This window comes from Rhinopithecus bieti, unplaced genomic scaffold, assembly GCF_001698545.2.
Source record: "Rhinopithecus bieti isolate Rb0 unplaced genomic scaffold, ASM169854v2 scaffold_10548, whole genome shotgun sequence".
NCBI classification, from domain to species: Eukaryota; Metazoa; Chordata; class Mammalia; order Primates; family Cercopithecidae; genus Rhinopithecus; species Rhinopithecus bieti.
Genome location: NW_016806834.1, coordinates 1098227 through 1118861, shown reverse-complemented (window position 1 = coordinate 1118861; position 20635 = coordinate 1098227). Strand labels below are relative to the sequence as shown.

The 20635-nt window shown below is 54.8% G+C and overlaps 2 protein-coding genes and 1 long non-coding RNA gene across 14 annotated transcripts in view; 1 reads left to right on the top strand and 2 right to left on the bottom strand.

Annotated features, from left to right (window-relative positions):
- The window catches only part of LOC108533236 (uncharacterized), a 2359-nt gene extending 597 nt beyond the window's left edge, over positions 1 to 1762 (bottom strand). The window contains exon 1 of the long non-coding RNA XR_001886690.1: positions 1376 to 1762. This is a non-coding gene — a long non-coding RNA (uncharacterized LOC108533236). The remainder of the gene's footprint in view (positions 1 to 1375) is intronic.
- Positions 1305 to 11704, top strand: ZNF687 (zinc finger protein 687). Its single transcript, XM_017877684.1, is given in 10 exon segments — positions 1305 to 1911; positions 6116 to 6580; positions 6583 to 8243; positions 8365 to 8543; positions 8931 to 9107; positions 9219 to 9381; positions 9526 to 9855; positions 9969 to 10081; positions 10279 to 10420; positions 10562 to 11704. Coding segments are annotated over 10 exon segments (3735 nt in total). The 5' UTR covers positions 1305 to 1901; the 3' UTR covers positions 11057 to 11704.
- PI4KB (phosphatidylinositol 4-kinase beta) overlaps positions 11612 to 20635 on the bottom strand; it is a 41375-nt gene continuing 32351 nt past the window's right edge. For 6 of the 12 annotated variants that reach the window (XM_017877685.1, XM_017877686.1, XM_017877688.1 and 3 more), the window contains 5 exons: positions 18850 to 19115; positions 14176 to 14308; positions 13790 to 13910; positions 13173 to 13235; positions 11612 to 12805 (listed from right to left, as the gene is read on the bottom strand). In XM_017877685.1, coding sequence (XP_017733174.1) covers positions 12624 to 12805; positions 13173 to 13235; positions 13790 to 13910; positions 14176 to 14308; positions 18850 to 19115 — 765 coding nt within the window. In that variant the 3' untranslated portion in view covers positions 11612 to 12623. The remainder of the gene's footprint in view (positions 12806 to 13172; positions 13236 to 13789; positions 13911 to 14175; positions 14309 to 18849; positions 19116 to 20635) is intronic. The other 6 variants (XM_017877692.1, XM_017877693.1, XM_017877695.1 and 3 more) reach the window with 2 other exon arrangements.

Below are 20635 nucleotides of genomic sequence, written 5' to 3'. Positions count from 1 at the left end.
CCAGGATGGTCTCGATCTCCTGACCTCGTGATCCGCCCGTCTCGGCCTCCCAAAGTGCTGGGATTACAGGCTTGAGCCACCGCGCCCGGCAACAAAACCACTTTTAAAAACCCTGCCTGGCGCGGTGGGTCACACCTGTAATCCCAGCACTTTGGGAGGCTGAGGCGGGTGGATCATTTGAGGTCAGGAGTTCGAGACCAGCCTGGCCAGTATGGTGAAACCTCGTCTCTACTAAAAATAAAAAAATGGCCGGGCGTGGTGGCTCACACCTGTAATCTCAGCACTTTGGGAGGCCGAGGAGGGCAGAGCACGAGGTCAGGACATCCAGACCATCCCGGTGAACACGGTGAAACCCCGTCTCTACTAAAAATACAAAAAATTAGCTGGGCGAGGTGGCGGGGGCCTGTAGTCCCAGCTACTCGGGAGGCTGAGGCAGGAGAATGCCGTGAACGCGGGAGGCTGAGCTTGCAGTGAGCCAAGATCGCGCCACCACACTCCAGCTTGGGCGACAGAGCAAGACTCCGTCTCAGAAAATAAAATAAAATAAAAAAAAATTAGCTGAGCGGGTAGTGTCTGTCGCACACCTGTAATCCCAGCTAGTCGGGAGGCCGAGGCTGGAGAATCGCTTGAGCCTGGGAGGTGGAGGTTGCAGTGAGCCGAGGTCCCGCCACTGCACTCCAGTCTAGACTACAGAATGAGGCCCTGTTTGAAAAAAAAAACAAACAAAAGACAAAAAAAACTTCGCCAAGGTAGGGAGCAAGTGGCTCACGTCTGAAGGATCGCTTGAGACCAGCCTGGGCAACATGGCAAAACCCTGTCTCTACAAAAAATTAAAAAACTAGCGGGGCGTGTTGGCTGTCTCTTGTAGTCCCAGCTACTCAGGAGGCTGAGGCGGGAGGATCACTGGAGCCTGGGAGGTTGAGGCTGCAGTCAGCCGTGATCGCACTACTGAGCTCCCATCCGGGCAACAGAGTAAGACTGCCTCAAAAAAACTATTAAAAAAAAAAAACACCATGCAGTTACCGAGCGGCTGCGTGCGCGAGGTGGCACACTGGGTTTGCAGACGAATTCTGCCAGTTAGTGGTATTAGAACATTAAAGAGATTCATTTTCCGAGCGACTCCTCCCTTTCCCCCGCCTGCAGGGGGCGTGGCAACAAAGCGCGGGAAAACTCGACCTTGACCCCACCCCCCACTCCTTGCTGGGGGCGGGGAAAGGGGAGTTCTTAAATGGGAAATGGAGCTGGTGGGGTCCCTCCAGCCCATACTTAGGAAGCCTATCAGTTGCCCCTTTAAGACCTCTTTGGAAATGGCCCAGGCCACGCCAGCACTCCTAACGTCGCCTCCCCCGCTTCCGGTCCGCGAGCACTTCCCAACCTTTAGGTACCGATTCCTTCCACGCTCGGAATCCCGTGCCCCGTCCACGCCCTCCCGCAGAGGGAGGAGCGACGGGTTACGCTGTACCCCAGGAGCTGGCCCGTGCGAGGACCCCATCCATCAGATTATATGGCGACTTAGACGGTGGGAAGACAGCGAGGAAATGGTCAGCGGATGACGTAATGTTTGGGGTGGCGTCCCATTCTGTGACTTCTGCCCGGCATTAGTGACACGGATTTAGCTTGAAACAGCGCAAAAGGACCTACACTTCCGTCCTGCACTCTGACTCAGTGCGGTTCTGCTCAAAGCGCCCACCACACAGAAGCTGGATTCCTTCGATTCGCGAAAGTGAACTGCAGCTTCAAGCTTCGAGCGGCCAATAGGGAGCGAGGGGCGGAGATGCACCTGGGCGCTCCCCTCTCCAGTAGGAAAGCCGGGAGCAGGCTGGCTTCTTTCTAAGCGACAGTGGCGGAGGCCAATCGTTTCCGTGACTTGCAGATGGGGCAGACGGACCCTTCCGCAGCCAATGGGGAGAGGTATCTTCAGAGGGCCTCGGCCCCTTGCCCAATGAGCATAAGAGGACTGTGCGGGGCTAGTTCCGAGCGGCAGTACTTAGGGCCAACCCAGTGCGGGGCTGGGAGGGGCGCAGGGCTGAGCGAAGGGGGCAAGGGCCAATGGCGAGTGCGAAAGCGGGCAGCCCAGACCGAGAGCGCGGAGGGAGGAGAGGGAGGGGGGGAGGCTGAACCGGAGAGAAGCAGGAAGTAGCGGCGGCCGCGGGGAGGGCGGCGGTGGCGGCGGCGGCTGGAGTAGGGTAGAGACTGCCGGGTCTCGGCCCGCACCAGGAGCGGAACAAGTAAGCGTGCCTGGGGTAAATACCCGCCCTTGGCTCCGCCCCCTGGGGGGGGCGGGTAAATACCCCGCCCCTCCCCACTTGGTCAACTACCCCCTTCTCCGCGCCGCCCCCTGGGGCGGCTTCTAGGAGGGCCCAGACACCGCCTCCATCCATTGGGGCGGATGGGCAAAACTCCAGGCCTGTTGAAAGCACAGCCCCTAGCCGGGTAAACCCTCAGGAAGGTCGAGAACCCCAAGTCCTGGCGCCCCCAGCTCGAGAGGCACCCGAAGTGCGGCCCGGAGATTGGAGGCTGCGGGATGTCGCGACCTAAAATGGTGTCCGTTCCCGGGTATGGGGGCGGGGGGACTGGGCCAGGCCGTAGCGGAACCTGCACCCCGACTTGGCGCGGGTCAGCGTCCGGGCCCGGGCAAGACTCAGGCTTGCGCCCCTGGCCCCATGTGCACCCTCCGATCAGTCTCCAGTCTCTAGCAAGCCTCCCGGAGTCCGCCGCGGAAGGAGCCTTCGCTGCGCCCGGAGGCGAGGGGACGAGGTCCGAGTTGGGACGCGGACCCCGGCTAGAGAGCTGAGAGTCGCGCAGAGACCGCCCCCTCTCTCCTCCCCTCTTTCCCGGCTCCCCACCCCATCCTGTGTAGTCCTGGGTCCCCAGGTGCTGCGCAGCAGGTACCAAAGGGCCTGGCCCTGGCTGAGGCCCGGCCTTCGCTTCGCACGCCGGTGCGAGTGAGAGAAGCGCCGCGCGCCTCAGTTTCCCTTGTAGTTTCTCTTGTGTACACCCCGCCCCCTCCTCGCAACCCAGGCCTTGCTCCCCGCGCCGGCCCTCGGCAGATGGCAGGGACTTAATTCCGCCCGCTGCCCAGCTTGGCCACAACCTAATCGCCGCCAGCCCCTCGCCCTCCTCTGCGCTGCAGGCCTTGGGCCCGGGCAAAGGGCAGTGGAGCCCCCACTCGACCTGGGTCTGTTCAGCCTTTTCCTGTTCAGCCTCTGGCTTTTGGGGAAGCACAGAGGGAAAGGGGGCGGGGGAGATAGGAGCCCTAGAGACAGGGCTCAGCAGTCGCAGGAAGGCCTGATCTTCCTTGGCCTTGAGCTCGGCGACTTGCTTGGTCGACTGCTCTGAGTGGGTGGCCATCGGATGACCTCTAAGTCACTGGGACTCCCAAGAGGGAGGTGGCTGGCGGCGGGGGGGGGGCGTGCGGCTGAGTTCGCAGGTGTTTTCTAGTCTTCGCTGGTCTTCGCTGTACCAGTCCACTTTTCTGAGTACCTGAATGGAAGGTAGCTCAGGCCTCTGATCAGGAGGGAGCCAGGCTTAGGAGCCAGGCCCATAGGGACAAAGGGTTTTGTTTAAACCCAGAGTCTGCAGAATTAAATAGGGTGGGAGTGAGAGAAGGACTCCCCCTTTGTCTGGTTGGTATCCTTTGCCCCACCCCCCACCTTAGTCCCAGGAATCCCAGCTGCCACATGCTGCGACTGTCTCTAGTTACAGTATGAAGGCTGGAGAGAAGTGGGAGAACTGGCTTCGAGAAATGGCCTGCAACCTGGGCACGGAATGGATAGGGATAGATTCTTTAGTTGCTTCTTCGTAGATACAGATACACTCATGGGGAGACACTGGTAGGGGACAGACCTGGGTCTCCCACAAACTCTGAGCTGGCCTGCTTGTTCGATTAGTGCCACAGAATTTTTGTGGGATTTTTAATTTTATTTTTTGCACTTGTCTAGGTTGAGGTTAGGTGAAACTTCCTGGGCTACTGTTGCCACAGGAAAATGGAAAGGGTGAGGAGTTTAAGTTAGGGAATGGAATGGGGTGAGGAGCTCGGAGCAGAAATGATGGGTGAGGGGTGAGGGAGCCTGGCTTTTCCCCCCTGTGGCAGCTGTGCTGGATAAATGTGTACCCTGGGAGTTTTAGCCTCGAGAGAGCAAGATGGGGAGGGATGGCGAAGGAGGGGCTGGCTAGGGGAGGGCCAGGCACTCTGGGGAAGGTAGTGAGCGAGCAGCAGGTGTTTGTGACAGGAGAAGCCTAGGCTGGGGCCCTTGTGACCAGGCTGCCATCACCATTTTCCCCTCTGTCTCTTCTCTTTGTCTCTTTCTGTTCCTGTGTCTTATTTTTTCCATCTTGATCTCTTGGGTAATTTCCTTAAGTCCTTTTCTCCCTGCTGACCAAGCTAGATCTCCAGGTGCCAGTGATGGCCCCAGGTGCCCTAGACTTGATCCTACGTGACCCCTGACTCTTGCCTTTGACCCCAGCCCTAGAGTTCCAGGGGTTATTCCTTTCCAGCTCCTCCTTGACCTGACATGTCCTTGCTTGGTTCATCTGGAATAGTAAATCGTATTCTCGGTGTGATTCTTACATTAGCAATTTCGTATCGTGCTCAGAATAACCCTGTGATATATAGATCACTTGTGCTTTCTGTCTTGTCTTTTCTTTTTCTTCTTTTTTTTTGAGACAGGGTCTCACTCTGTCACCCAGGCTGGAGTGCAGTGGCGTGATCATGGCCCATCACAGCCTCGACCTCCTGGGCTCAGGGGATCCTCCCACGTCAGCTGGGAGGCATAGCTGGGAATACAGGCATGTGCCATCATGCCTGGGGAGTTTCACCATGTTGCCCAGGGTGGTCTTGAACTCCTGGGCCCAAGTGATTGACCTCCCAAAGTGCTGGGATTACAGGTGTGAGCCACCACACCCGGCCATTCGTGTCCTCTTTCAAACAGCAAAAGTAAGGCACTGAAGAAACTTGCTTGTACTGCAGGCCCCTGATAAAGCTGAACGAGGATCATTTCTTAAGTCTTGGCTTACAGCCTTGCCCCTTTGCACACATAGCCTTTCAAATCTCTGTGGACCCCGGAAGATCCATGAAGAATATGAATTGATTCCATGAGGACATGAATGAGCCCTTAAACCTAGAGGATCATGTACATCATCCTCCTTAATAATAGTATCGATTATTTGGTTCTGTGCCGGGCACAGGAGGGGATGAGCTGGTTTCCACCAGGATGCTCACTGAGCTCTATTACCCTTCCCTGTTCCTGTATTTCTTCTTCTTCTTTTCTTTCTTCCCTGAGATGGAGTCTTGCTCTGTCGCCCAGGCTGGAGTGCATGGCACAATCTCGGCTCACTGCAAGCTCCACCTCCCGGGTTCAAGCAATTCTTTTGCCTCAGCCTCCCGAGTAGCTGGGACTATAGGTGAGTGCTGCCACGCCCAGCTACTTTTTGTATTTTTAGTAGCCACAGGGTTTCACCAACTTGGCCAGGATGGTCTTGATCTCCTGACCTCGTGATCCGCCTGCCTCTGCCTCCCAAAGTGCTGGGATTACAGGTGTCAGCCACTGTGCCTGGCCCCCTGTATTTCTTTTTGAGACAGGGTCTTACTCTGTCCAGGCTGGCGTGCAGTGGCATGATCTTGGCTCACTGCAACCTCAACCTCATGGGTTCAAGTGATTCTTCCACCTCAGCTTCCTGAGTAGTTGCTGTTACAGGCATGTGCCACCACACCTGTCTAGTTTTTTGTATTTTTAGTAGAGACGGGGTTTCACCATGTTGGCCAGGCTGGTCTCAAACTCCTGACCTCAAGTGATCCACTTGCCTCAGTCTCCCAAAACACTGGGACTACAAGCATGAGCCACTGCACCTGGCCCCTTCCCTGTATTTCTGAGAACTCTCTTTTCTCCTGGTTTCTCTGGATTTTGGAGCCTGCCAGGGTATGGACACTAACCTTCTTCTGATTTTAGGGTTTGGCAAACCTAGCAGCTCTGTAGGATTCATGCTGTGGTGGAGGTGTACCTACGTTGGAGTGCATATGGGTTCTGAGAGAGGATAAATATGGAGATGCTGAGGAAAGAGCTCCAGGATCTCTCTTCCAGACATCTCAGTTTCTCCTTATTCCTGTTTTCATCAGGTCTGGGACCTGCCGATATGGGGGACATGAAGACCCCTGATTTTGATGACCTCCTTGCTGCCTTTGACATCCCTGACATTGATGCGAATGAAGCCATCCATTCTGGGCCAGAAGAAAATGAGGGGCCAGGAGGCCCAGGGAAGCCAGAACCAGGTGTGGGAAGTGAATCTGGAGACACAGCAGCAGCCTCAGCTGGGGATGGCCCTGGAGTTCCAGCCCAGGCCTCTGATCATGGCTTGCCACCGCCAGACATTTCTGTAGTCAGTGTCATTGTCAAGAACACTGTGTGTCCTGAGCAGTCTGAGGCCCTGGCTGGAGGGTCAGCAGGGGACGGGGCCCGGGCTGCTGGGGTAACTAAGGAAGGGCCTGTGGGGCCTCATCGAATGCAGAATGGTTTTGGGGGCCCTGAACCTCCCCTCCCAGAAACCCCCCACTCTCCTGCTCCTCCCAGTGGGGGCACCTGGAAAGAAAAGGCATGGAAGGCAAAACTGCCTTGGACCTGTTTGCTCATTTTGGCCCTGAGCCAGGGGACCACCCGGATCCCCTGCCTCCCTCTGCACCCTCTCCCCCTCAGGAGGGGGCTATGACCCCACCTTCTTTCCCCTCTTCCTTTGAGCTGGCCCAGGAGAATGGCCCAGGCATGCAGCCACCTGTTTCTTCCCCACCGTTGGGGCCCTTGAAGCAGGAGAGCTGCAGCCCCCATCAACCCCAGGGCCTAGCCCCACAAGGCTCAGGCTCCAGCCCTGAGGCCACGGACATCCCTGCCAGTGCCTCGCCTCCCCGAGTTGCTGGGGTGCCCTTCTTCAAGCAGTCTCCAGGGCACCAGAGCCCTCTTGCCTCCCCCAAAGTGCCCGTCTGTCAGCCCTTGAAGGAAGATGATGATGAGGGGCCAGTGGACAAGTCTTCCCCAGGAAGTCCCCAGAGTCCCTCTAGTGGAGCTGAGGCTGCAGATGAGGACAGCAATGACTCCCCTGCCTCCAGCTCCTCTAGGCCTCTTAAGGTGCGGATCAAGACCATTAAAACATCCTGCGGGAATATCACAAGGACTGTAACTCGGGTCCCCTCAGATCCTGATCCACCTGCCCCCTTGGCTGAGGGGGCCTTCTTGGCTGAGGCTAGCCTCTTGAAGCTATCCCCTGCAACACCTACTTCGGAGGGGCCAAAGGTGGTGAGCGTACAGTTGGGTGATGGTACAAGGCTGAAAGGCACTGTGCTGCCTGTGGCCACCATCCAGAATGCCAGTACTGCCATGCTGATGGCAGCCAGTGTGGCCCGCAAAGCTGTGGTGCTGCCTGGGGGGACTGCCACCAGCCCTAAGATGATTGCTAAGAATGTGCTAGGCCTGGTGCCCCAAGCCCTGCCTAAGGCTGAGGGGCGGGCAGGGCTGGGGACTGGGGGACAGAAGGTGAATGGTGCCTCAGTGGTGATGGTGCAACCTTCAAAGACAGCTACTGGGCCGAGTACAGGGGGCGGCACAGTGATCTCACGGACCCAGTCCAGCCTGGTGGAGGCCTTCAACAAGATCCTCAACAGCAAGAACCTGCTCCCTGCCTATAGGCCAAACCTGAGCCCACCAGCTGAGGCTGGGCTGGCCCTGCCTCCCACCGGCTACCGCTGCCTGGAGTGTGGGGATGCCTTCTCGTTGGAGAAGAGCCTGGCACGGCACTATGACCGCCGGAGCATGCGCATCGAGGTCACCTGCAACCACTGCGCCCGCCGCCTGGTCTTCTTCAACAAGTGCAGCCTGCTCCTGCATGCACGTGAACACAAGGACAAGGGGCTCGTTATGCAGTGCTCACATTTGGTCATGAGGCCCGTAGCCCTTGACCAGATGGTGGGGCAGCCGGACATCACACCCTTGCTGCCTGTAGCTGTCCCACCTGTCTCTGGACCTCTGGTCTTGCCTGCCTTGGGCAAGGGTGAGGGGGCCATCACCTCCTCTGCCATTACTACAGTTGCTGCTGAGGCCCCTGTCCTGCCACTCTCCACTGAGCCGCCTACTGCCCCTGCCACCTCTGCTTACACGTGCTTTCGCTGCCTGGAGTGCAAGGAGCAGTGCCGGGACAAGGCTGGCATGGCAGCTCACTTCCAGCAGCTCGGCCCCCCTGCCCCTGGGGCCACCAGCAATGTGAGTCACCTTTCACAGCCCTTCTGTGGGGACAGGATCTAGGAAGGCGTTGGGGGCTTGGTTAGAAGTAATAGAGACAAGACACTCTTCACTGACTTTCCTTGTTTAACCCACTCGACAGGTGTGCCCAACCTGCCCCATGATGCTCCCCAATCGCTGCAGCTTCAGCGCCCACCAGCGCATGCATAAGAATCGACCCCCCCATGTCTGTCCTGAGTGTGGGGGCAACTTCCTGCAAGCCAATTTTCAGACCCATCTCCGGGAGGCCTGTCTGCACGTCTCTCGCCGTGTGGGATACAGGTGCCTCGGACCTTCCTCCACAGAACTGGAGGGTTTCGTGTGTCCTAGCCTCAGCCTCAGATGGCCTTTCAAGATCCCCCACCTTCCCCACTGTATCTCTCAGCCCTGTTGTTTTGGCAAACTCAACCCTGAGATAGTACATTCTGCTTTCCCATCGTCCCCCATGGAGATGGGGGGAAGCAGGGCCACCTCTGGAGCTCCAGCTGTCCCTCGGCAGCCTCCCTTGGGGAATGGCCTCTGCACCTCTCTCATTTCTCCATCCTGCTCATGCTCCACTACTGATTTCCTTCTCGTAGTCTATCCAGTCCCAGAGAATAAATGTGTGGTCCCAGGTTGGGCATGGGGATGCCTCCCACCTCACCACAGGGCCTCCTGCTTCCTCCCTAGGTGCCCCAGCTGTTCAGTTGTGTTTGGGGGTGTGAACTCCATCAAGTCCCACATCCAGACGTCGCACTGCGAGGTTTTCCACAAGTGCCCCATCTGCCCCATGGCCTTCAAGTCTGGGCCCAGCGCCCATGCCCACCTCTACTCCCAGCATCCCAGCTTCCAAACTCAGCAGGCCAAGTGAGGCCCCGGGGGAGGGATGGGCTGGGCCAGGGAGGCAGGGCTGGTGGGGTGCAGGAGGGGAGGGGCTGCACCCGCCCCTGCCTGATGTCTGCATTGTCCTCACCTCAGGCTGATCTACAAGTGCGCCATGTGTGACACAGTCTTCACTCACAAACCCCTCCTCTCCTCACACTTCGACCAGCACTTGCTGCCCCAGCGTGTCAGTGTCTTTAAGTGCCCATCTTGTCCTCTGCTTTTTGCCCAAAAAAGGACCATGCTGGAACATCTCAAGGTACAGGAGCAGAGGGATGGGGGATGGGGGATGGGTGCTTAGCTGTACTGACCTGGGACTGGGGCTACATACTTCAGAAGTGGGGGGCTTTGGCACAGCCAGGCCCTCTCCCACAACAGCAACCTCCCTTGTCTCTTCTCACAGAACACCCATCAGTCTGGGCGCTTGGAGGAGACTACTGGGAAAGGGTCCGGGGGTGCCCTGCTGACCCCCAAGACTGAGCCTGAGGAGCTGGCTGTTTCTCAGGGAGGGGCAGCCCCTGCTACTGAGGAGTCGTCTTCATCTTCAGAAGAGGAGGAAGTACCCAGCTCCCCTGAGCCCCCCCGTCCAGCCAAACGGCCTCGGCGGGAACTAGGGAGCAAAGGCCTCAAGGGTGGCGGTGGGGGGCCTGGAGGCTGGACCTGTGGCCTGTGTCACTCCTGGTTCCCTGAGCGTGACGAATATGTGGCCCACATGAAGAAGGAGCATGGCAAGGTGAGTGAGCCCCAAGGGAGTACCATGGGCTGGGGGCAGCATTGGGACTGCCAGTGTGACAGTGGGGACGGGGTCCTGGAGCCTGGCTCTGACATCTACCCATGCTCTCCTAGTCAGTGAAAAAGTTTCCCTGTCGCCTTTGTGAGCGCTCCTTCTGCTCCGCCCCCAGCCTGAGGCGTCATGTCAGGGTCAATCACGAGGGCATCAAGCGAGTGTACCCCTGCAGGTAAGTCTTGCTCCCCGCTTTCTCTCCCTGCCCAGCACGTGACTTTCCCCGTATGCCAAAGTACCTTTGCACCTGCGACGTGTCTAAGTGGCCTGATGGTTGGGGTCTCCCTCTGCTCCAGCAGCCCCCTCATCAGGAGCAAGGACCTTGGCCTTCGGGCTGTGCCCCTGCTGCCATCCTGTCCTCTCCCATTTCAGGTATTGCACAGAGGGAAAACGCACCTTCAGCAGCCGCCTGATCCTGGAGAAACATGTCCAGGTCCGGCACGGCTTGCAGCTTGGGGCCCAGTCCCCTGGCCGGGGGACCACTTTGGCTCGGGGTTCCAGTGCCAGAGCCCAGGTAGGCAGAGGCCCGGCCTGCTGTGCTAGGGCTTTGAGTGGGAACCTGGAAGGTAGAGACTGTGGCCTCAGGAAGCGAGCGTGGGGGTGCCAAGGACAGTGGGGATGGTGGTAAGGCCCAGTTTCTTCCACTTTTCTTCAGGGGCCAGGTCGGAAACGCCGCCAGTCTTCTGACTCTTGCAGTGAGGAGCCTGACAGCACGACACCGCCAGCCAAGTCCCTCAGGGGCGGACCTGGATCTGGAGGCCATGGCCCGCTGTGCTACCGGAGCAGCGGCTCCACAGAACAGAGCCTCATGGTGGGGTTGAGGGTGGAAGATGGTGCCCAGCAATGCCTCGACTGTGGCTTGTGCTTTGCCTCCCCTGGCTCCCTGAGCCGTCACCGTTTCATCAGCCACAAGAAGAGACGGGGTGTGGGTAAAGCCAGTGCCCTGGGGCTGGGGGATGGGGAGGAAGAGGCCCCTCCATCAAGGTCTGACCCCGATGGTGGAGACTCACCCCTGCCTGCCTCTGGAGGCCCACTGACCTGTAAGGTCTGTGGCAAGAGCTGCGACAGCCCTCTCAACCTCAAGACCCACTTCCGCACGCATGGCATGGCGTTCATCAGGGCTCGGCAGGGGGCTATTGGGGATAACTAGGCCCCAAGCCTGGGACTGACCAGCCCCTTCCTCTTGGAGCCTGGTTTTCCCTGCTGCTGCCTGATCCCCTGGCTGGGGAGTTTCATTAACATTAACATTTTGTTAATTCCTCTCTCAAACCTGAAGAAAAGCTTTTGAGGATTATTCTAGTTATTTGCAACCTCCCTTTGGGTTTGGCCCTGGAGTCCTAGTAGAGTGGACCCTCCATTCCTCTTTTCTGAGCCCAACACTAATTACGCTCCTGCTGCAGAACCCCCAGTGTGGGCCTGGGGGTGGGAGGATGGGACTTAGGTATTCCTGCTAGACAGGTTCAGGGAAGGACTGATGGGGGTGTCACGGATGGACACATCCCTCCACAATTCCTTCAGGCATGGACTGGAAATTTCCTCCTCTGGGCCAGGCCCTACCCTAGTGCCCCCTCCCCTCCAACTCACTGGCACTCAAGCCCCCTACCCCTGCAGTGCCTTTCACTTCTTTTTTTCCCCAGAAATCCAGGGGGGGTGGTTGGTGGGGATGAGTCCTGTCAAGGGGGCCACAGGAGAGGAGGGGACAGGCTCTCAGGAATCCTTTATTCTTGTAGTAATAATACTAACAGTGGGGAACTAGGGAGAAAACCAGACCATTAAAACTGTTTTGGTCTAATCTCCATTCAGGCCTCTCTTTTTCTGTTACTTGGACAATGTGAACTTGAAGCGGGTGAGAGAACATGGAAGGCCCTTTCTTCTCAGGGAAGAGGTGGTGGTGACCAAGACAGGCAGGGAAAAAGCAGACCTCTTTCTGTGTGGTGCCTTTTGTATCTTGGACACTGAGGCATCTGTTCATACCTCATCACCCATCTACCCCCAAAAAACCTGGAAATGACACAAGTGGCTAACTAAGGACTTTATTTCAAACAAAAATTAAAAATAAAAAATTGAGCTCTTTTCCCTGGGTTTGGGGAAGGAGTCAGGGTAGGGAATTCCCCATGGCTAGGCCAGAACCCTCAGAACACTGGAGGGCTGTGGGAATTCCCTTCCTTGCCCATAATGGGGAACCTCAGCAAGTGCAGGGCCCACGCAGCGCCCACCAGCAAGGGGAGCTCAGGCCAGGGGTCGGTCCCTGGGAAGGGTAGAGCTGGGCAGCAGCATGGCCAGTGGCCAACCACAGGATCAAGTCCTAAGTACCGAGAACCTACTCTTCCCCGCTTCCTGGGCCCCAGAACGGAATAAGAGGATGGCCTGTGGAAAGAACCTCTCAAACCCCTATAAGGAGAAGAAAGGCCCTGGCATCCCTCACATTCGTCGCCTCTGTTTTCTGGAGGGCAGTGAGTCCTGGAGTCTGTCCGGTGGTAATACTGACACAGAGCAGGAGGGGCAGGGAAGCCCCAGCAAGTCTGGACCCCACAGCTGGCTCTCCCACCCCCTGGCAAGCTCCCGCAGTTACCACATGATCCTTTGTGTTTCTTGCCTTCCATTTCCCTTGGTTGGATGGTTGGGTAGGTGGGGTTTCCTGGTTTGGGGTTTCTCAGACAAGGGCCCTCTAGGGAGGGTGCCCCGGACCCCCCAGCACTCCTGGGCTGAGGAGCGTGTCACATGATGCCGTTGGTGAGGTACTGGAAGCCGTCATAGAGTTTGGTGGTGATAGACCGCATACTGCCATCCACCATCTGCTCCACCAGCAGCTGCAGCTGCTCCTCAGTCATGCTCATGTGGAACCTCTCTTTGAGGTTTCGAATGGTGCTGGAGCCATGGAAGCAAGGAAGCTGAGAACCTGGGGGAAGCAGTGGGGGTTCTGGGTCATGGATGGATAAGAGGGAGGGGCAGTGGTGCCAGCCACAGCAAATAGAGCTGGGGCATCTGAAGTGCCCTTTCCCTCCCACCTCAGGTCCTTGATGGTGTGGGTACAGTTTTGCTTGGGCAGAGAGAAGGAACCGACAGGACCCCTCATCATCCCACACCTAAGCCCCTCTGTAGGTGAGGGCATGTGGGCAGAGGAGGGAAGGGGACCAACACCACATCTCCCTCAGTAAGGGTGGAGGGGCCCAGAGGGCAGGCTGGGAGGAGGCTGAAGGGAGTGGGCCCTGAGCTGGGCACTTATCTGGTTGCAGACCTCTGCCTATGCTACGTCTGACACTCACAGATGACCTGGGCCACCGTCATCATGGGGCCAGATGGGGATGATCCTGAGCAACGGCGACAACCTGTGGGGTAGGGTCAGGAATGGGGAGGGGGGAGACTGGCAGCTCAGACCTGGTATACACCTGGGGCCTTGAGGAGGGGGATGAGGACAGAAGGGGGTCCTGAGCAAAAGACTAGATGGCAAGACTGTAGTGGAAGGAGATAACGATGAGAGGAGAAGTACTTCTCAGAGCTGAACAGTGGCAGAAGACAGGGCAATCAGAGGTCATAGTGGAATGGAGAAGAGAGATGGAAGGAGACTGAGAAACTCAGAGCTGGACAGGGGTGGGGAGGTGAGGAGGGACCAGGAGGCTGTAAATGAGCCTGTTTTCTCCCTAAAAATGTCGAGGAGGCGGGTGCTGCTATCCCCTTCCCCAACCTCCTGGACTTAGCCTTACCAGGGTCAGGAGGAATGTCCTAAAAGAGAAACAAGGCACTGGACCAGAGCTAGGAACCCTCTGGGAACCCCCCTCCCTCAACCCGAGTCTTGGGGTGGGATCAGCTTTCTTATGCTCCAGGGCTCCGACTTAAAGGGGAAGCCTGAGGCACTATGGCACCGACCTCACCCCAGCCCCACCTTGCTGCATGATCTCCACGATCTGCACCACCTTGTCCATGTGTTTCCGAGCGGCAATCAGCCCTTGCAGCATCAACATCTTATAGTAGTTGAACATGTCGCCATCCAGGCCGCCCATCACCTGGAAAGGGAAGAAAGTGTTGTGTGCACAAGGGGACTTACACCAGGGATGGTCCCTGTCCTCACTGGCCTACCAGAACTACTCCTCCTCTTGGGGCCCTGTCATTTCCCCCCTTATCAGGCAGGAAGCTCCCAGGAACTCCTGCCTCACCCCTAATTACTGCCTGTTCTGTTCATCCCTAATTTGCAGGGAGCCCATCAGCTCCCCCTCCCATGACAGAGAAAGAATACAATGACCCCAGAGGCACCTCTCCTTCTTGACTCACATCCACAAACTCTGTGGTCAGCTTAAAGGCTGACGTCTCAAAGCCCAGATTTCGGGGTGAGCTGGAGAGGATGAAGCCAAAGTCGATGTGGATGATGTGTCCTTCTGCGTCCAAAAGGATGTTCCCATTGTGTCTGAGGAGGGGGAATACACGAGAGGAAGAGGCAGTAGTAAGTCTGACTGAGGCTGGAACCTCAAGCAGCAGTACACTGGCCACATGACACCAGGCAGGGGGGTCCCCTGCCATGTTTCCTGCTGCCTGTAACTCCAATCTCCTGTGCAGTTTCCTAGGACCTAAAGCTATCAGTGGAAAGAAAGGAAATCAGAAAAGAAAACTGCTAACAAAGGCTATGGGGTCTGAAATTACTATTAATAATTTAATAAAAATAGTTTAAGATTCTCCCAATTTCCCAGAAATTGCACTTCTGGCACCCAAACTATCCCAATCTAGTAGATAATCCAGAAGCAAGGAAAGAGGGCCTCTGAAGCTCCAGCCAGCTGTCACAGAGGCCAAGTGCGCTATCCAGGGGAGGCTCCACTCAGAGCCTGTTTACCTGTGGGTTATTTGTAACTCCTGTCAGCCCACTGCAGATCAGTGGCCTCACCAGAAGGGAGCAACAACAGAGGCAAGCGGGCTGAGTGGAGCTGAAAGGTAAAATAGAGTGGGGGCTTCAAGGGGTAAGTTTTAAATCACTTACGTAAAAAGTCTCAGGAGGCAGTACTACAGGGCAGCTGCAGAAGAGTTAAAGGGAGATAAATTCCAGGTCTTTGTGATTCCCACATGAATGGCCAGTAGCAGAAGGAACAATTAACATGCTAAGCATGTGAGGCCTGGCCTATTCAACATAACCGGCCTCCTCAGTGTCAACAGAGGCTTTGTTAGGCTAAGAGCTCATGGTCTGAGGGCCACCTTCTCTGGGGTTGGTTTGGCCAAAAAAGCAGGGACAAAAGGAGAACCTACTCCCACCTGAGTTCTTCCCCTCTCTGGGAAAACACTAAAGATTTAGCAATCCACGCACAATCTTGTGAGCCAGAATGGTTCTAGGAGTTGTCATGATTCAACCTCACATTTTACAGGTGAAGAAACAGAGGCTCTGAGAGAGGAAGTGATTTACTTGCCCAAGGTCCCAAACCCTCTCTTTTCACTACCAGAGTTAGCTCCAGCTGGAAAGCTGCTTAGGACTACTTCTGAAGTAGTTAAAGAGATCCTAAAGCCTGACTCCAGTATGGCGCGTCATTCATTGTTGCCACTTCTTTCCAGTGGTTGATTCCATTCATGGCTTGACTATATTCTTTTTTGAGGTACTATGAACGGCTTAACAGCTACCTGCCCTCCTCTATCCCTCCTTTTTTAGAGGATGGACTTTCATCTTCCAAACATACTAGTTTCCTAAAGGAAAGCCCTGGGGCCTGATTAGTGCCAGCTTCCCTGCCACCCATTTACTCAATCCCAGGACTGAGCTCTAGGCTCCCTGGGCCCTGAGTTCAAAATCCTGACACTTCGAGATAGTCTGAAGCTTGCAATCAAATTCCTTATAATTACATTCTCGGCTGGGCACAGTGGCTCATGCCTGTAATCCCAGCACTTTGGAGGCTGAGGCAGGTGGATCACCTGAGGTCAGGAGTTTGAGACCAGCCTGGCCAACATGTTGAAACCCTGAAACCCTGTCTCTACTAAAAATACAAAAATTAGCTGGGTGTGGTGGCACATGCCTGTAATCCCAGCTAATCAGGAGGCTGAGGTGGGAGAATCACCTGAACCCTGGGAGGCTGAGGTTGCAGTGAGCCGAGATCACGCCACTGCACTCCAGCCTGGACAACAGAGCAAGACTCCGTCTCACAAAAAAAAAAAAAAAAAAAAAAAAAAAAAATTACATTCTCCTATAGCTCTCAAATGCAGAGCCTGGGTCCATTTGTAGGGCTGGCAGGGTGGAATGAGCACAGAGTCTAATAGCTACCTGACTATTTCCCTCATGAGGAAACACGTATCTGACAGGGTTTTCATCTGGTTGAAATATAAGAATGTCAGGCCATGGAAGAACTTAATAGATGCTAGATTTCCTTTTTTTTGAGACGGAGTCTCACTCTGTCGCCCAGGATGGAGTACAGTGGTGCAATCTTGGCCCACTGCAATCTCCACTTCCTGGGTTCAAGTGATTCTCCTGCCTCAGCCTCCCGAGTAGCTGAGAATACAGGCGCCTGCCACCACACCCGGCTAATTTTTTATTTTTAGTAGAGATGGGGTTTCATGGTGTTGGTCATGTTGGTCTCGAACTCCTGACCTCAGCTGATTCGCCCACCTCGGCCTCCCAAAGTGCTGACATTACAGGCGTGAGCCACCACGCCCAGCCTAAGACTAATTTTTACTTTTATTTTTTGAGATAGAGTCTTGGTGTCACCCAGGCTGCTGTGCAGTGGTGCAATCTTGTCTCAATGCAACCTCCACCTCCTGGGTTCCAGCAATTGTCCTGCTTCAGCCTCCCGAGTGGCTGGGATTACAGGCATGCGCCACCACGCCTGGCGAATATTTGGTATTTTTAGTAGAGATGGGGTTTTGCCATGTTGGTCAGGCTGGTCTTAAACTACTGACCTCAAGTGATTCACCTGCCTCAGCCTCCCAAAGTGTTGGGATTACAGGCGTGAGACATTGCGTCCGGACTAGATGCTAGATTTCTAATAAGCTGCTCTGTTAGCTAGCTAGCTAGCTAGTTATTTTGGTATTTTTAGACAGGGTCTCGCTCTGTTGCCCTTAACCTCCTGCTCAAGTGATCCTCCCACCTCAGCCTCTGAAGCAGCTGGGACCACAGCTGTATCCCACCATGCTCGGCTAATTTTTGTTTATTTTTTTGTAGATAGGATCTCATTAGGTTGCCTAGGCTGGTCTTGAATTCCTGGGCTCAAGCGATCCTCCTGCCTCGGCCTTGTTAGCTAGATCTTCTTTTTTTCTAAGACTTGCCCTGTTGCCCAGACTGAAGTACTGTGGCATGATCTTGGCTCACTGCAATCTCTGCCTCCTGGGTTCAAGCAGTTCTCCTGCCTCACCTCCCGAGTAGCTGGGATTACAGGTGTGTATCACCAAGCCCAGTTTATTTATATATATACTTTTTTTTTTTTTTGAGTTTGAGTTTCACCCTTGTCGCCCAGCCTGGAGTGCAATGGCGCCATCTCGGCTCATTGCAACCTCTGCCTCCCGGGTTCAAGTGATTCTCCTGCCTCAGCCTCCCAAGTAGCTGGGATTACAGGCACCTGCCAGCATGCCCAGCTGATTTTTTTTTTGTATTTTTAGTAGAGACGGGGTTTCACCATGTTGGCCAGGCTGGTGTCGAACTCCTGACCTTACGTGATCCGCCCACCTCAGCCTCCTAAAGTGCTGGGATTATAGGCATGAGCCACCACCTAGCCATTGTTAGCTAGATCTTTTTTTTTTTTTTGAGACGGAGTCTCGCTCCGTCACCCAGGCTGGAGTGCAGTGGCCGGATCTCGCTCACTGCAAGCTCCGCCTCCTGGGTTTACGCCATTCTCCTGCCTCAGCCTCCCAGGTAGCTGGGACTACAGGCGCCCAACACCTCGCCTGGCTAGTTTTTTGTATTTTTTAGTAGAGACGGGGTTACACCGTGTTAGCCAGGATGGCCTCGATCTCCTGACCTCGTGATCCGCCCGTCTCGGCCTCCCAAAGTGCTGGGATTACAGGCTTGAGCCACCGTGCCCGGCCTGTTAGCTAGATCTTAATGGGCCACCATGTTACTGGAAACCCCAGCAGCACCGGCCACTGCATTTCCGCCTTCCCGGTACAGCTGCCCTATGCTGAGGCAGAGACGGAACTCGTGGGGGCATTCAGGGCAGAGACCCTGGGTCACTGTTGGGAGAAACTCTGAGAAGGCAGGGCCTAGGTGGCGTAATTATCTTTGTACATTATCTGCCTCACCTACATGTGTAGTTAGGTTTCATCAAGGTCATGTGATATTGAAAAAAATGACAGCTCTGGGCAAAACAACAGACACTTAAAAGCTGTGGAAATCATATGCTGGAATAAGAAGTGAGAAGAGTTCATGGCTGAGAGTTTCTACTTGATCTCCATCATGTTTCTCCTTTCTGCTCTCAGTCACTAACCACTACCCTTAGTGCCAGGCCCTATTATCTCTCGCTTTGTTGCTAAACGCCCAATTACATCCCCCTTCACCCACCATGCCACAGGGCATTTACTCAACACAGACTGAATCATGTCATTCCTCTGCCTGCAAAATAAAACACCTAAGCTTCACAATGAAGGCCCTTCTTCAACTGGCCTCAATTTACCTGCCTGATGGTACCACCTCCTATTCCACTGCCATGCAGTGCAGTCTGTGCTTTAATCACATTCAATTATTTCTTCTAGCTGGGATGTACCTTCTCTGAAGCTTCCTCTGTCATCATTCTCCCTTGTTCTTGAAGACCCTGCTCACTCAAACCCTTAGTCCTCCCATAAATCCTTCATTTCTTTGCCCTTTTACCCTAGTTCTTATTAGTCTGCCTCCTGACTTAATGTCATGTGAACACATCTGTCTCTGCTTAAAATATATTGTTCCATTTTTCACATCTTTGCCATGGAGGGCAATAATAAGTAATTGAGAACTACACACGAAGGGATGGAGAGAACCCTGGAGAAATGTTAGGATGAGCAGCAGAAGTCACCTACCTGTCCTTGACTTGCAGCAGGTAGCAGACCAAGCAGTACCCAGCACAACTTTGCACAAAATTTCGCTGGGCACTGAGGAATGCCTCAGTGGTGTAACTGCCATGCTCCTGTAGAAAGTAATCGAGCAAGGAGAGCTGTGACTGTTTCTTCACCTGATGGATGGACACAGCATTGACCACTGGTTCAATCATGCCACTATCAGCCGAAATCACAAGAATCTTGTATGGCTTGATCCAAAGGGGCACTCGCTCCTGTTCCCAAATGGACTGTGAGGAGACATGGAGGATACAGGACTCTTATCTTTCTCCAAACTAGAGAAGGAGGCTAAAACACCTCCCTTTCTCTAACCTCTCTCCTTGCTGGCACTGGATTCCAAGCCACCAAGTGAGTAAGACTCACTTAACCCAGTGAGAATCAGGGAGTTTTGAAAGGAAGTCTAGGGCCTGACAAAGTCAGGAAACTACACTTAGGTATGTGGGAAAAGGTATCACATAAGTAGAAAGTCCAAGAGAGGCAGGGAGAACAGGGAACTTCACTATCCCCTCTCAAGCAGGGAGAATGGGAGCTGTAAGTTCAAATAATAAGAAAAAAGAGGCCAGGTGCGGTGGCTTATGCTTGTAATCCCAGCACTCTGGGAGACCAAGGAAGGTGGATCACCTGAGGTCAGGAGTTTAAGACCACCCTGGCCAACCTCAGTAGAGAGTGAAACCTTGTCTCTACTAAAAATACAGAAATTAGCCAGGCGTGGTGGTGCATGCCTGTAATCCCAGCTACTCAGGAGAATCGTTTGAACCCAGGAGGTGGAGGTTGCAGTGAGCCAAGATTGTACCACTACACTCCAGCCTGGGCGACAAAGCGAGACTCTCAAAAAGAAGGAAAAAAAAAAAAAAAAAAAAAGAAAGGATTTAGGTCCAGAGAAGACTTCTCTGGAAAATGAAAATATTTATATGGTATAAAGAACAGTATTTAGGCCGGGCGCGGTGGCTCAAGCCTGTAATCCCAGCACTTTGGGAGGCCGAGATGGGCGGATCATGAGGTCAGGAGTTTGAGACCATCCTGGCTAACACGGTGAAACCCCGTCTCTACTGAAAATACAAAAGCTAGCCGGGCGAGGTGGTGGGCGCCTGTAGTCCCAGCTACTCGGGAGGCTGAGGCAGGAGAATGGCGGGAACCCGGGAGGCGGAGCTTGCAGTGAGCTGAGATCCGGCCACTGCACTCCAGCCTGGGCGACAGAGCGAGACTCCGTCTCAAAAAAAAAAAAAAGAACAGTATTAAGCAAATTAAGTGGCTTGCAGGTGACTAACCCAGGGGGATCAGAAGATCAATATTTCAGCATACTATAACCTACCTGCTACAGACCATTTGGGAAGTTTTTTTTTTTGAGACGGAGTCTCGCTCTGTCGCCCAGGCTGGAGTGCAGTGGCCGGCTCTCAGCTCACTGCAAGCTCCGCCTCCCGGGTTCACGCCATTCTCCTGTCTCAGCCTCCCGAGTAGCTGGGACTACAGGCGCCCGCCTCGTCGCCCGGCTAGTTTTTTGTATTTTTTAGTAGAGACGGGGTTTCACTGTGTTAGCCAGGATGGTCTCGATCTCCTGACCTCATGATCCGCCCGTCTCGGCCTCCCAAAGTGCTGGGATTACAGGCTTGAGCCACCGCGCCCGGCCTTGGGAAGTTTTTATGTTGTTTGTTTTTTAAAGGGGGAGGACCAAATTATTATTATTTAAAAATTTGGGCTGGGCATGGTGGCTCACGCCTGTAATCCCAGCACTTTGGGAGGCCGAGGCGGG